The 15,869-nt window shown below is 33.2% G+C and overlaps 1 protein-coding gene across 1 annotated transcript; it reads right to left on the bottom strand.

Annotated features, from left to right (window-relative positions):
• Positions 1 to 6,669: 6,669 nt before the first annotated feature.
• On the bottom strand, positions 6,670 to 12,584 carry LOC120080181 (isopentenyl-diphosphate Delta-isomerase I-like). The gene is made up of 6 exons (XM_039034754.1): positions 12,284 to 12,584; positions 11,064 to 11,119; positions 10,509 to 10,600; positions 8,915 to 9,017; positions 8,703 to 8,840; positions 6,670 to 7,168 (listed from the first exon to the last, which is right to left on the bottom strand). The coding sequence occupies exons 1-6, from the start codon at positions 12,499 to 12,501 to the stop codon at positions 6,915 to 6,917; spliced, it is 861 nt and encodes a 286-aa protein (XP_038890682.1). The 5' UTR covers positions 12,502 to 12,584; the 3' UTR covers positions 6,670 to 6,914.
• Positions 12,585 to 15,869: the final 3,285 nt, after the last annotated feature.

Genomic DNA, 15,869 nt, shown 5'->3' with positions numbered 1-15,869 from the left:
AGAATGTTCGTAGTTGCTGTATTGCTGTGATTGAGCATTCATGATCAAGAAGCTTTGTGATGAGTATACAAAAGTGTGTAGCTTTTATCCTTGATCTTATGTTTACATGCTGTAAGTTCTGTAATTAATGCATAACCGTATGTTTCTGTTTTTTTTTTTTTTTATTGTAATTGTAAAGTTCATATACTGATTATAATTTAGAATGACCTTTCTACTGCTCATGGGAATCCTCGGTGTTTGATTTTCGTATATATACACCGTTCATGACAGACTTCATTCCACAAGGATGACCATAGGTAACATGACTAATCCAAAGTGAGTTGGGAACTCCTGCCTATGACGACAGTCCTTTGATTTGCATGGGTGCGAATGGCCAGATTGCTGACTCAAACCTACCACTTGAGGATTCATCTGTTTGGGGAGCTGGGAACTCAGCTCACAAGATAAGATTTCCACTCCTTCCCCGAAGTAGGGGTAAGTAGATAGATTACTCCTTAAAAGCTGAAATTTCGAGCTTGAACAATATGGTGCCATACACCTTCTTATTGCCCGAGAGGTGGTACTCATAGTAAGCACTATGATGTATTGTTCATTAAGAGAAATCAATTGGTTATTAGGAGAGATGTAAACTCAAGGACAAAATGGCAAATGACCCGCTGTACTTACGACGCGATCTGTTGAGGTTACTTTTGTTGATTGGTTCTATCCGATGGGAACAACAAAATATATTGTAGTGAGAAGAGTGCAACTGTCGGTGGTTTAATGGAGTACGACCGACAGTTAACAGAGTGTTGGGGATCTCGTGATTAAAGGTTTAGTCAACTTTTCACATACCGTTGGAGCTTCAAGTTACAGGTTTATTAAGTCCCTTGGTAGTTAATGGATTAAGTTGAAAATCAATTTTTTTGGGTTGGTTTGAAGTGTTTCAAATTGGACAAGAGGGAATTGATATAAATATAGTGGATATAATTTAAATTGGTTCATTGTATGTGATATAGTTGACATAATGTATGAGATACATTGATTTGGAGGTAATTTGATATAAATATGACTTATATTGAATAAAGGAGAAAAGAAATCTATGGTTTAAGATATTACATATGATGTGTATATTTAACTATTAGATTATAAATATAATATGATAAGTTAGTTATTATATTTATTTATAATTAAAACAATTATATGATAATTGTGGGTGGTTTCTCCTTTAACCGTACATGTGGGAAGTTATTTTTAGTTTTGAATAACTGAAGGATAAAATGAAAAATGTTTTTATTTTTTAAGGAATCACTTCATTAAGTGCACAACTAATCGTTTAGCTAACTAGAGACTATACGATAGCCTTCCAAGCGAGAGCCTAAACGATCGTATACTAGCACCTTTGACTAAACGATCGTATAAAGTTTTACTAAATGATCGTGTGTCTAGCGAGTTTCTCTAAACGATCAAGCCTATTTTTCTAGACGATCGTGTACCTGCTGAGTTTTACTAAACGATCAAGCACACAAAGTCTATACGATAGACAATTCACTCTCTCACTTGCTTGGTCTTTTGGTTTTGATCGTTGCCTTCCTCTAATCCTCTACCAAATCCAACAGAGTCCACACCTCCTAGATTCTCACTCTGAGAATACCAAGGATTTCGAGTGGTGGTGTCTAAGAGGGTGTTTGTTCGTGGAGAAGATTGTTCATGTTCTAAGCAACAACAAGAGCAAGATCAGGTAGGCGTTCTCAGTGAGAGCGAGAGGTTGTTGTTCCAGTCTTCATGAGAGCGAGAGTTCAGTAGAAGAAGAGTTCTTCAAAGGTATGTCTCTCGTTCCTTTTTGTATTTAATTTTCAAAGCATGTTGTAATTTGTCAGAAAATGCATAACTAGTCTGTATGTTTGTGAATGTCTTTAATTATGTCACAATGGATTTGGATCAATCGTGCTTCCGCTCATGAGTTCTCTTTTATAAGAGATCTTTCAAGGAATTCATCATAGTCTCTCTTTTCGAGAGAGGATTATCTCGTAAAAGAATTTCCTTCTTCCGGAAATGACGAGTTGGTTGCTTTAGCTTTAATGGTTTGGTCTTGAGACTGAACCTCCACACTCTTCATAGTGCCTTTTCCAACTGAATTAGAGATGGAATTAGCTATAATACTTCAACCTTTCCTTCCTTCTCTTGGGCATATTTCTCATTTTTCCTATCTTCTTTGTCAGAGGAAACACCCAATTAGGAAGAGTAGATTGTTTTGGTGAATTATTTACTGTAGGTTCATTAGATGAATGTTGAGGCTTCCTTGACAATCTTGATGACCCAAGAAATCTCAGTCAAGGTCCAAACTGAAAGCCACCAGTACCATCCCCCTGGACTTTCTTAAAGGAGAAGAACAATCCTTGGCCACATGACCAATGCACCCACGTGAGTAACACAATTCTAGTAGTCTTTCATATTTGATGGCCACCCATCTAGTCTCCCCATCTATACACTTGGTTACATTCAACATCCACAAAATCTTCAATCATATTACCTATTCTTCTTGCTATTTCTCTGTTTTAAAACCACAAAACACATCAATCAGTCTTATCCAGATGACTGCCTTCCTCGTGCGCAATTCTGATGGTTTCAAATCAACGAGAGGGTCTTCTATTCTCAGTAAGGGTTGTTTGGGGCGCTAAGTTGGTTATTATGGTCAGTAGTAACTGTAGTCGGTAAATTATTAATAGTCAATGGGTTATAATAGTTAGTATTTGGGATGCAAACTATATTTTTTTGGGATATAATAATTTTTTTTGGAGTATAAACTATTTTTGTTTAGATAGGAAAGAGTAAAAGTATAGCAAAGAAGAAAAGAGAGGATGAGTGTAAAATAATATATACTGTAACAAACAGTAAGTACTGTCGTAAAGAGGATTTTGAAATAGTATTTACGATACTTAATTATAAGCTAAATAGTTGTACACACTACTATTATATTTGGTGCTCCAGACATAGAGTGGGCTATAATAATCCACACCACCAACTTTTAGTTAGTGTCCCAAACGGTCCTAGGTGTCTATCAAAAAGTCGTGGGCCACTACCCCGTCTACAGAATTTGCAGAAAAGATTTCTTCCAAGATTTTTGACTTCAACACTGTTGTCTAATCTCCACACATTAAAGAACATATTTTGTACTGCATTTGCTGAGATTATCCAGAACCATCCATTCTTCCTCAATAGACAAGCTCACCTTCTCCATCTCGGTAGAAATATCATTCTAGCCATCAATACTATCCGAAGAAGGTTTGTTCTTTTCCATTAGGGTCGTTTTGTTGGAGAGATTTCTACATGGGAATTGATATAGACATCCAAATCTCATGTTTGTTTCATAGTTTTCAACCATTTATCTGGGAATAAGTTACTCCGAAGCATCCTCATTTCCCACGGACGAGGATTTCTATTCCCCTCCAAAACGGTTGGTTTTCTGTTTTCCCTTTCCATTTGTTTTCCATTTTATATATAATTTCACTTAGAATTTAATTAATTAATTAGTATTAATTTAACAAGATTATTATAAATATTTATTTTAATAAATCAATAATAATCTATCAAAATATTTACTTAAATTATTTTTACAATAAAATTTTATTAAATGAATGCAATTATTTTTTTTTTACATAAATGATTGATTAATTAGCTAACAATATCTTAAATATATTTAATTGATGAACAAAGATTAGTTAAATTTAGTTAATAAAAAAATTTATTTTTAAATAATAATAATTGATTACTTTGTTGTTTATTTAATAATCAAGTAATTATTTATTGATATTAATTTTAATATATAATCATTATTGATTATTTTTAATCAGCTAATCATTCATTGTGATTAATTTATATTACTTTATTCGTTATTAACATAAGTTCGTGCACAAAAATTGGGCCTCTGGGCAGCCCCGTCGGGCCCGATAGCCATTTGGGACATTAAATGAACTCCGTTCGAAAAATCGTGCACGACTTTTTTTCATCATTCTTAACCCCTGGGTTCATTTTCGTATTTTCACCCGTCGGAAAGTTCGCGCACAAAAATTGGGCCCGGGACAACCTGATAGCCATTTGAGGCCCCAAATGAGCTCCGTTCGCAAAACTGTATGGCGCACGGCTTTTTTTTCATCGCTCTTAACCCATATTTATAGAACTTTTTTAGTATCTTTATTAATATATCAAACTTTTATCTAATTTTTTCACTTTTTTATTAAAATATATTTTCTTATATCATTTAATTAAAATCAGAATTACTAATGTTGAACTTAATTAATTATAAAAAGGATTAAGTATTAGATTATAATTAATATTGCTCTTCAAATATATTAGTTAGTTAATTTTAATTATAAATTACTCAATTTTTAAATCTTTATAATTAAAATTATTATTGATTTTTAAGTAATTAATTTTTATCAATAGATTGAAGGTCATTCATTATTTAGTTAATTAGTCTATTAACATTATACAATTTTTTTCATGCTTGATTTCTTAATTTAAACACAAACAAAATTCTTGTTCATAAAATTATGATAGCCTTTCTCATGTACAACCAAACACACTTATCCTTGATTTCCAGACATCCTATTTCCAGGTATCCCATTACCAGACATAACCTTAAATCGAACAGCCGTTAAATATTTCTTTTATTGTTTTTTTAATCAAAACGTTAATGTTTTCTTCAAATTAATCTTTTTATATAAACTATACATAAATAAAATAATTATTTTTTTTTATTTTCAAGTACATTATTTCTAAGAAACTAATCCAAAAAACAAGTACATTATTTCAAAGAAACTAATCCAAAAAACCAACATTCTTATATAACAAAAATAATATACTTATATATTTTAAACTATATTCTATTCTTTAAATTTATATATATAATATATTATAATATATATATATATACATTTTAAAAATAAATTTATTACCATTAGAAAAAGGTTTTCAAAAATAGAAAAACAAGGAAAACTATTTACACAAAATAATAAAATTCTAATCTTCTTTGACAGAGACTTGATAGAGGTTGATAGAAATCTACCAGCGTGTATCAATGTTTATGCTATTTTTGTAAATAGTTTGACATTTTTTCTATATGTGAAATTTTTTTTAAAAAAAATAATAATTGTATTAAACAAACTAACAATATCAAAAAAAAATATATATATATATATATATATCAATCCGACATAAGGTTATGAATACCACATAACCTATAGTAGAATTTTTTTACATAAATACATACATAAAAGTGGGAAAAATTAAATAAATTATAATTTGAATAAGGCAGATGGATGTATATGGCAAAGTACGTAAACTTTTTATACTCCTCGTATATGAATGGGCTATCAATCTCATTGATTGTTAAGTGTCTGTTAATATAATAACATATGGTAGAATTTTAAAAGCATACACATTATATTTTTGGTGCTCTCTTTCGATTATATGTATAGATTGATATATGTGTATACATTATGTTGTCAAATAGAGAATTTTAGTTGGCTGTTCTATCATTTCACATTTAACCATGCTTATGTTTCAATGACATTCTTTTGTAAATATATGTATAAAGATTCGCCAGCAGAGGTGAAAATTCACAGTCGAAATTCGTCGTCGGTGATGAAGCTGATCGGAATTGTATCCTCACAAGTGTAACGCACGCAAAAGGACTCATAAAATCTAAATTCTTGCTAGAGAAAGACGATGAAGTTCTCCTTTGAGAAAGGAAAAGACATGGGTTCGATGAATTTTAGGGTTCCATTTTTCTTATATTTGAAATTTGATTAGAAACAATAGTCCACTTGGACAATTTTTTAGTCCCAATCAGCAGCCACATGGGCAATTTTTCAATCAAGTCACACTTCCGTTTGTATTTAACGAAATGTTTATGTTAGTGTTGACGGAACTTTTAAACCTGACTAAAATGGTCTATTTTAAAAATTTAGGGACCAAACACGTCTAATAGTAAAAATTCAATGACAAAAAAGATAAAGGTCTGTTTGGTTTGCAATTCAAATTTTGTTGTCTTTAGTTTCACTGAATTATTCAAATTCTATTTCTGAAAATTATTTTTGGATTCTGTGATCCAAATAGTATAAATTCTAAAAACAATATTTTTATGTTTTCAATATCCGAAATTTCAATTTTAAAATTTTTAGTGCAAAATTATCTAAAACAATGATATACAACACTATTTTCAATTAGTCCCTTGTTTTCAAATTTATATTTTCAAATTCTTTACCAAATATGCCCTAATTTTTCCTAAAATTATTCTCCCCTCCCTTGAAAGATGTAGCCATGATTCAAAATATCAAAAGGATTGGATCATTTCACATTTTGACTATTTTTTTTAGCTATTTGTTACCACTTTAAAAACAAAAAACAAAATAAAGCCTATAACAATTTTTTTTTTTTATATTTTATTCAATAATTATCTATTTTAGCCCCAATATGGATTATTGTGTTCGTAATTTATAACTTGAGTATGCACGACACTTAAAACACACTTAAACTAGTTGGTATCAAAGAATATTTATTATCATCAGAATATCAATAAATTAAAACTAACCATACACAGTAACTATCAAAATGTTTCTCCCAACATCCAACATTCTTCCTTTGTGAAAAGCAAACAAAAAAATTTATTTTCCAAACTCAAGAAAGTAGCTCGCAAAAGTAAAGTTCATATAAACAAATCTTGTGCCACCTGATGTTCTTCATTGACAAATGTTGATCAAATTAATTTCTAATAATTCAAACATTTTTGGTAAAAGAAAATGTTACATAAATAGTCTACCTGTGTTGATATCCCAATTATTACACTAATCTCTGTTTCTAAATCATAATCACACAAAATGACCACCAAAATATGAATATAGATTCAGAAACTATAAGTTGGCAACCTGGTTTCAGGTAAGCTTGTGAATGGTTTTCATGTCAATAATTTCATTGAGAGTTCCCTTCTCAAGATGGTCCCACCACTTGAATAAGAAGTTGTTCACAACTAGTTTGAACCATGGTGAAAGCTTCAGTCCATCCTCTCCAGCATCTGCTTTCCTCACCAATTCTTTCAATTGTTCCTGGTTCACATATTTGATATCTGCCACTTCGTCGGGGTTTGGATTCACATGGACGTTCTGAACTATGAACAGGAGGTAATCAACTGCAAGCAAGTAGATATACGACTACAGTTGAATTATCAAGAAAACAAAAAGGTTAAGCTTGTATGTTTAATTGTATAAACATGTTCTTGACCATCCTAACATCTGGGGCTAAGAAATTAACAGAAAATCCAAAGGGTGAACTATCAATATTATTTGGAAGCAAATGATATTTTGTAGGAGTTTGGACCCCCGTTTTTCAATACCATATTCTTCACTAAACTACACTTAAGCTTAAACTAGATTGAGTATATTTAGTTGTTTATACATGTTTTTTTGAACACATTGATCTTTTATACATATTCTTAGAGATATAAACTCAATTCAACAGTCTAATCAGGGTAGGGATCAAACTACAAAACTTCAACAAGAGACTTCTAGAATCAAGCGGACATGTTACCTAAAGAAGCTCTATATTTAATACATAGCACGGATACGGTGACATGTTTATTAAAATATACATCTAATTTTAAATGTATATCTTTTTTAGATGAAAATTCAAAGTCAATAAAGTGAAATGCATTTATATATTTAAAAAAAAATGAGTTTGATGCATTTCACTCAAAATTTATTCAAAGTCAAGTGTTCGATATGTCTAACAAATGTTAGACTTATATTAACTTTGTACAAATCCAACAAGTGTTGGAGTGTTGGGTTTTTTTTTTTTTTTTTTTTTTTAATTTTTTATTTAATTTAATTTTAATTTTTATATTTGTGAGTGTCGGGGTCAGCTTACGCACACCTCGACTGATCTCACAGGATAACCCGCCTGACCCTACAACATTAGGTGCCAAGGAAATTCATAGGAAATTAATTCCTAGGTAGGTGGCCATCATGGACTGAACCCTTGACCTTTTATGTCGGAGTGTAGTAAGGCCACCAATTACTCAGACTTATAAGAGAAGGGGAAAGAAGGGTTTTTCCCACAATGTGGGCCGTTAATGGGCCGAGGGTTGGGGGTCCAAAACGGGAGTTGTGTGATTGTGGTTGGTTGAACATCAGGCGGGGCCCTATTTTGAGTAGTGTGTTTGAAGAAGGAAGGGGTCTTGGGTAACAGGTTTAGAAGCTGAAGGAGGAGAGTACGGATATCTCTCAAATATCTGAGTTCTTGTTTGTTTTCCTTTGTCTTTTCTGCTGTGATATTGTAGCTGGTTATTATCATATTTTGGCTTGTAAACACTTGGGGAACTATATTTTCCCACACAAGTTCAATAGAACAGTGTTATTCCTCTCTTTTTGTGTGTTAATTTTTCTGTTTGCAGGTGAAACCTTACAAGTGCACAAGTGTTTGACACATGCCGGACAAAGACACACTAGCCAAATGAAAGTGTTCGTGTTTCTTAGCATGTTACACATCCTATTTCAGCAATTTCAGTTACATTTCTAAGAAACAATAAGTAACAATATTATGGTAGCGTATCCTTTTCACAAAAAAGAAAAGAAAAACAATTTTATGGTATCCTAATCTACGGCAACAAGGAGAGTAAATTCAGAGTAGAACAGGTGAATTTAAAACGACAGAGTTGGAATATTTACGCTCATGCTCTCCCCATCTTCCATCTGATGGGGCCTTATAGAGAATGCGTCCAATGGAAATGAATTGATCAACCGGTACATCTTCAGCAACAATACCAAGTTCATCCAAAAGTTTTCTCTGTGCAGCATTCCTTACTCCTAGAGTTCATCAAGAAAAGTGTTTGTGATAGAGCTTAAATGACTTTGAAATGATACCTTTATCACAAGCATACCAAGTGCATCCTCCTCAATCAGCTCTGATTCTCTGTACAATGGATGGCTGCAGCAGGTGTTCGTCCAAACAAGAGGAAATGTTACCTTCGTAGCAGAACGTTGCTAATAGCCAAAAAAAAAAAAAAGGCAGGTTGTTACAGTATATATTATATGCATGCTAGTGTAAAGCTATTAGATCTAGGGATTTATTATCCCTCTGACCTTTACAATTTTATACTCGTTTGGTTCATGGATGCTCATATACATATATATCTACATGACTTCAACATAAGAAATACAAGAAATAGGATATTGATACACTATGAGGATGGTGAGAAAAGATATATTTTACATCCCAGAGGGGCTACAATTGGAGATACCATTGTTTCTGGTACAGAAGTTCCTATAAAAATGGGAAATGCCCTACCTTTGAGTGCGGTTTGAACTATTGATTTACGTAATTGGAAGTAACCAATTAGGTTTACGACGAAACCTAGAAATCGATCACTGATCCAATTTGAGTACCTCCACAGGATAGACCTCAATAGAAAACTAAAGAGTAACGGCAGCCGACAAGAAAAAGTATAATAGAAATTTCATTATACTCTTATGACATAGGTAGTTTTTTAAAAAGTCTTAGCAATACTTCAATTTATTTAAACCCATATTTTATTGTGCCATGTGAATCGCTAGAAACATGTGAAGTGTATGGCTAACCCAATAACGAAAGTTTCGTAAGGGAACTGGAGCAGGCTACCATGAGACAAACAAAAGATCTTCTTTCTAAAGAAATGTGAATAACCCAATGACTATACATGATTCCATAAATGAATCAATTACATACCAGTTCCAAGAAATTAGAGGTTATGGTAAAACTTCGTTTAAAACGATGTGGTAGGCCAAATGTTCGGGAGTTCCTCTATTCAATCCTTTTCCAAAAGCGAGAGAAACCCCATCCCTCTCTTTCCTTTTTTCGCCCACTACTTTGAAATCCGATGGGGTTTTTCGTAGCAGTCCAAGGGGTTGGTTTACCCGATTATTGAAATTGCTCAAGATACCCTTTTTTAGTTTAGCTTCTAGAATCTATTTCTTAGTTCAAGATCCCTCTTACTAACTGGAATCAAAGAATCAGGGTTCATAACTACTCCTCTTACTACAGGACGCTTACCTAGCCAACATTTAGATCCGGCTCTACCCAAACTTTTCTGGATCATATGTTACCACAACATCATTTTGGATTCTTATCAAGGCTGTTTGGAATTTCTTTCAAGAGAGGCTATGGTTTAAAATTTACGCCATCACTTTGCCTTTTGTAAATGCCAAACACCCTAACTAGATCGTCATCATAAAGAGAGACAAGTTTCATTTGCTGTTTGCTTCAATAAGCCACACATGTCAACTAGAAGCAAAAGAAGTCCATCGCTGCCCCTTTTTTTATGGTTTCATACATATTCGATTTGATTTTACTTTTTCCTTCTTAGGGGAAGAACTAAGATGAAGATGGTCCTTAGTATGAGATTAATGGTTGGTTATTGTCTAAGCAAAACCGAACCGAAGATGCATCCCCATGCTCAAAGTACTCAGATTAAGACCCAAATCATTGTAACTACATACCTGAAGAAGCAACTCAAATTTATTGTTAAATAAGAAGACACTGAAAGCCCTATGGAGCGCTTTGTTTGACTCAATATTATCCATCAGGTGACCTGCAAATTTGAAGACCGAAAAAATGATCAGAATACAAGGGTGAACAACAAGAAGATACACAAAGAGAAGCAGATGATCCTCATTGTCTCATTAATATTTTAAGTTGGAATAGACAAATACATAGCTTAATTAAGCGAAGAGAGGAGAAGTGAAGTGGAGATACAAGAGGTACAGTTCATTTGAATCCAAGTCAATTTGAAAAAGAAAGTAACATAATTCTATGTTTCAAATACAAACAACATCAGTGACGTAGCACTTCATTGAAATTCCAGCAAAGATAAAGTTCGATCAAATATATGATGGTTCAAAAGATGATCCCCTTTATTTACTTTTAATTTTTTGTGTGTGTGTGTGTGTGGTGGGGGGATTTCAAAAGTAGTATAAAGTAAATAGGACATTGATTAAATTTAAAGTCGCGATTAATGTACAAAAACAGTTTTGAGAGGAAGATTTGTTACTTACAATTATATTTAGAATCATGACCAACAATATTATCACTTTCATCCACCAAAATGCACCTGCAAGATTTCATTTTAACGAGAATTCATCAGTTTCTGGCATGGTTAAGCCATTGAACAATGAAAGCATAATGTGAGAAGTCTATATAGTAAAAAGAAATACAACAAGAAAAGAGGCAGATCAAATTGGACTTGGGCATCAATGTTGAAATGAGAATCATCAGGCAGAAAGAACAAGTTCATATACAAATGATAAGTTTATTAGTCCAAGATGAATAGTTATGTAGAAAGAAGCGTAAAAACCATGTTAAGGGTAATTTAGGCAGTTTGTATAAGGCAGAGGAGCAGGCTAATCAGTAAGCATGTGTGTGTATATATATATTTTTGATAAATAGTCAGTAAGAATATAAAGGACTCTAAGTCAATGTGGGGTATCTAGATATTGGTGGATATGAAAGAACTATTCAATTAGGCCGCCACATTTAACTACTGAATATGGATTCAAAGATCTGTATGCCTCTTAATACCCAATGGATTATTGGATAATAATTTGAAGTACTTTTATAGTTTCTCTCTCGTATATCCAATAGTTCAAAACTACCAGCCAAACCGCCAATAATTTCTCATAGATATGACCATCAAGGTTCACTAGATGGTGCCTTTGAATTTTTGGCCATGTGACTAACAAATGGCCATCTACTTCATATATAGCTCATGCGCCATTAATTCAAACTAAACATCCAGGAAGATTGTATTCGCTAACAAACACAAAGCACCCTTCATTTAATTGCATAGGGATTTCATCAAACCCCTCTAGCTTGATTAATACCAAATATTTAATCCAATAGCTAGAAATTTCTTATTCCTGATCTGCCAGATGTTTTGAAATTCACAACCATTCATGTGCAATGCACTTCATCATTCGAAAAACTCTTAAAGTAGAAAAAGCTCTGCACGGCAGGAAAACAGAATCCTTCAACAGCATAACATATAAATATGGCAACACTAACCAATGTTCTAAAAATCCTCCACTATTCAATTATACAAAACAGTCGAACAACTCTCTCCAGAAGCCAAACAACAACAACAACAAAAAGACAAAATATCAGCACCCATGGTAGAAACAGAAACCAAAATTAAGACTAAACAAAAGAAACCCAAATCAGAAAATGATAAACTGGAACTGGGAAATGGGGAAGGGAAGGGAATTGACAAGAAACGCACTCGTCGTCGAACATAAGGCGTCTCTGGACGGCATCCATGGCTGCGTCGGGAGCAGAACCCATAGCGGTCTTGGTGGAGAAGAAGCACCGAGAGACCCTAGAGAAGCGAGGGCGAGGGGGGAAAACAGAAGAAGAGAAACGGCATTTGGAAGAGAAGGAAATGGAAGGGGAGAGGGAAAGGGAGAGAGTGGCTTTAAGGAGGTTAGAGCTTAGAGACATTGGGAAATTGGGGAGTCCACCATTGAAGGATCAAATGAGCTACAATTCGCCTTTTGAAGGAGATCGGTGGCGATGGGAACAACTTCAACACTGTTATAGATGGAAACTTTAATAGGGTTATTTTGGACAATTTCGCCTGAAAACTACCATGCGTCTGTTCAATACTCTTGTTTCATACATAATTTTTAGTACCACGCTAGAATAGAAATTCTATCCTTTGCTTATCAAGAGAATAGTAATTTTTTTTCCCCAACAAGAACGTAGCGCAAGATACATTAGTAAACCTATTGTACTAAAAATATGGTACTAAATAGTTCTTCATTATATTCTCGAGGTCGAAAGATATCCTTTTTCACATCTAGTGATCAAATTACTATTGGAATGTTCAATGGGTGTACTTTGTCCATGTAAAACTTTTTAAAAATCTTTTCTATATATGTCGATTGATAAATAAAAATTTCATTGGCTAAATGCTCGATTTGTAAGCCAAGACAAAATTTGTTTTGCCAAGATTTTTCATCTCAAATTCTTTTTTGAGATATTCTATTACCTTTGAAAGCTCTTCAGGAGTACCAATTGTATTTAAATCATCCATTTAAATAGCTATAATGAAAAACCTTTACTATGATTTCTTAATAAAGACATATGGACAAATTGAATCATTTTGCGTACAAGTACCCTTTTGTAATCCACGAGTTTTACACCTTCAGGTGTATGGACTACAAGTCTAAAAACTTCACGTTTTGAAAGTGAGTTTAATTTTGTTTGGATGACTTCTTTCCACTTGAGCGAATCCTTTATATGACGACATTCTTCGACATATCTAGGTTCAGAATCCTCATTTTCATGAATGATATCATAGGTAACATTATAAGCAAAAATGTTATCTCTAACTACATCAGTTATATTCCATCTCTTTCCTATCATGACATAATTTATCGAGATCGCATTGTTATCTTCATATACTTGAGTCTCTTTAATATTGTTTTTATCATTAGTCATGTCCAAGGCTTCTCCTTGAATGTTCCCATTTTCAATTGAGTCACTTCAACTAGTGATTACTTTTCTTTTTCGAGGATCCTTTGAACCTATTGGTCTACCATGCTTCTGACTCATTAGTTGTAACAACTTGCTGAGTTGGGATTTCAATTCTAGATGGAGCATTTACAGTTGGAATATATGACTTGGTCACTTTCATAGTATTTGTAAATGCATCTGGCATTGGTTTGCTATGCTTTGTAAATGAATTATCTTTCGAACTTTCAGTTTGCATTGATCTGTACGAGGATCTAAATGAGACAATAACGATGCATTCCAAACAATTTCATTTTTCAATTTCTTAATTCCTCCTCCTAATATTGGAAACATTGTCTCATTAAAATGACAATCGGTAAATCATACAATAAATACATCACTTGTCAGAGGTTCAAGATACCTAATAATTGATGGGGAATTAAATCCAACATATATTTCTAAACTCCTTTGAGGTCCCATTTTAGTACGTTATGGTGGGGCAACGGGCACATATTTGCCTAACCAATATTTCATAATTGGGAAATGTTTGGCTTCTGGGGAGTACTTATGATTAGATGTTGGTCTTATGCGTATAAGTGACATTGCATGCAAAACAGCATGACCATATAGATATTGGAAGTTTTGCTCTCAATAAGTAGCGATCTAGCAATTAATTGGAAACGTTTGGTAAATGGTTCTACTAAATCATTTTGTATATGAACACAAGCTATAGGATGTTTAATATGTTGAGGTTAATGCCCTAAATCTTGTTGGTTTTGTAGTTTGTAATTGTAATGTACAAACAATTTATTTAAGAAAATTAGTAGTATTTTATTTGACATTTAGTAGTATTAACCCACAAAACCAATAAACTAAGATCCAAGGTTGTCTTCTGTAACTTAAACATGTATGTGGAGACATACAGATGGATCATGTTTAAGAGACAACCTAAACGGTCTATAGTAGATGGATAAGGTTGAGTACCTTATCCTGGCGACACTATGAATACGACCCCCTTTATAGATGTTACAATTGTTGTAAAGTTCTAGAAATGACCTGATCCTGATCATTCATGTAGAGACATGTAAGCAGGGGTGTTCTATACAAAGAGTTTGTATAAGACCGGACCATGAAATGACTAGTCTCACTATATAACACCATTGATAGAAGAGACTTACATAAGATAACCATAGGTGACTTGACATGAATCCTGAGTGAGTTGTAAACTCCTGCCTATAAAGGTGTCCCTTTGATTTACATGGGTGAGAGTGGTCAGTGTCGCCAACTTAATATGCCTACCATTTTGAAGATTGCGGCAGTTGACGATTGGTGAGATGACGATGTGTGTTGGAACTGGGCACGTCGTCTCAGCGAAGGCAGCGGAAGGACTCCAACTTACTTTACAGAGTTCATATATTTTGTTAGAAAATGTTATGTAGTTCCTAATTTGAAAAGGAACTTAATTTCTGTAAAGTGTTTAATTGAACAATCTTATAATATAAATTTTTATGTAAATAAAGTGTTCATTTACAAAAATGGTGTTGAGATTTGTTCTGATAGGCTGGAAAATAACCTTTACATGATAAGACCATTAGCAACAATAACCCTCATTAATACTAAACTGTTTAAAACTGTAGTAACTTAAAACAAAAAAAGACAGAAAATTTCTCATAAAGAAAATGTCCATCTTTGGCACCTAAGACTAGGTCACATAAACCTCAATAGGATTGAGAGATTGGTTAAGAATGGACTTCTACATGAGCTAGAAGGAAATTCTCTACCTGTATATGAATCATGCCTTGAAGGCAAAATGACTAAGAGATCTTTTACTAGAAAAGGTCACTGAGCCAAAGAGCCCTTGGAACTTGTATATTTAGACCTTTGTGGTCTTATGAATGTTAAAGCAAGAAGAGATTTTGAATATTTCATCACTTTTACTGATGATTATTCAAGGTATGAATACGTTTATTTAATGCAACATAAGTATGAAGATTTTAAAAAGTTTAAAGAGAACAAGGCTGAAGTTGAAAATGCATTAAGTAAAACAATAAAAACATTTCGATCTGATTGAGGTGGATAGTATATGGATTTGAAATTCCAAGACTATTTGATAGAACATGGAATTGTATCCTTACTCTCAGCGCCAAGTACACCTCAGCAGAATGGTGTATCAGAAAGGAGAAATCGACCCTTGTTGGACATGGTCTATGATGAGTGACGCTTTCTTACCTAACTCATTTTGGGGTTATGCAGTACATACTGCAACCTATATTTTGAACTGTGTTCCATCCAAAAGTGTTACTGGAACAACTTTGGAGTTCTGGAATGGTCGTAAAGGTAATTTATGTCATTTC

This window comes from Benincasa hispida, chromosome 6, assembly GCF_009727055.1.
Source record: "Benincasa hispida cultivar B227 chromosome 6, ASM972705v1, whole genome shotgun sequence".
NCBI lineage: Eukaryota > Viridiplantae > Streptophyta > Magnoliopsida > Cucurbitales > Cucurbitaceae > Benincasa > Benincasa hispida.
Note: the sequence above shows the minus strand (reverse complement) of the source record. Positions and strands in the feature narration are given on the sequence as shown.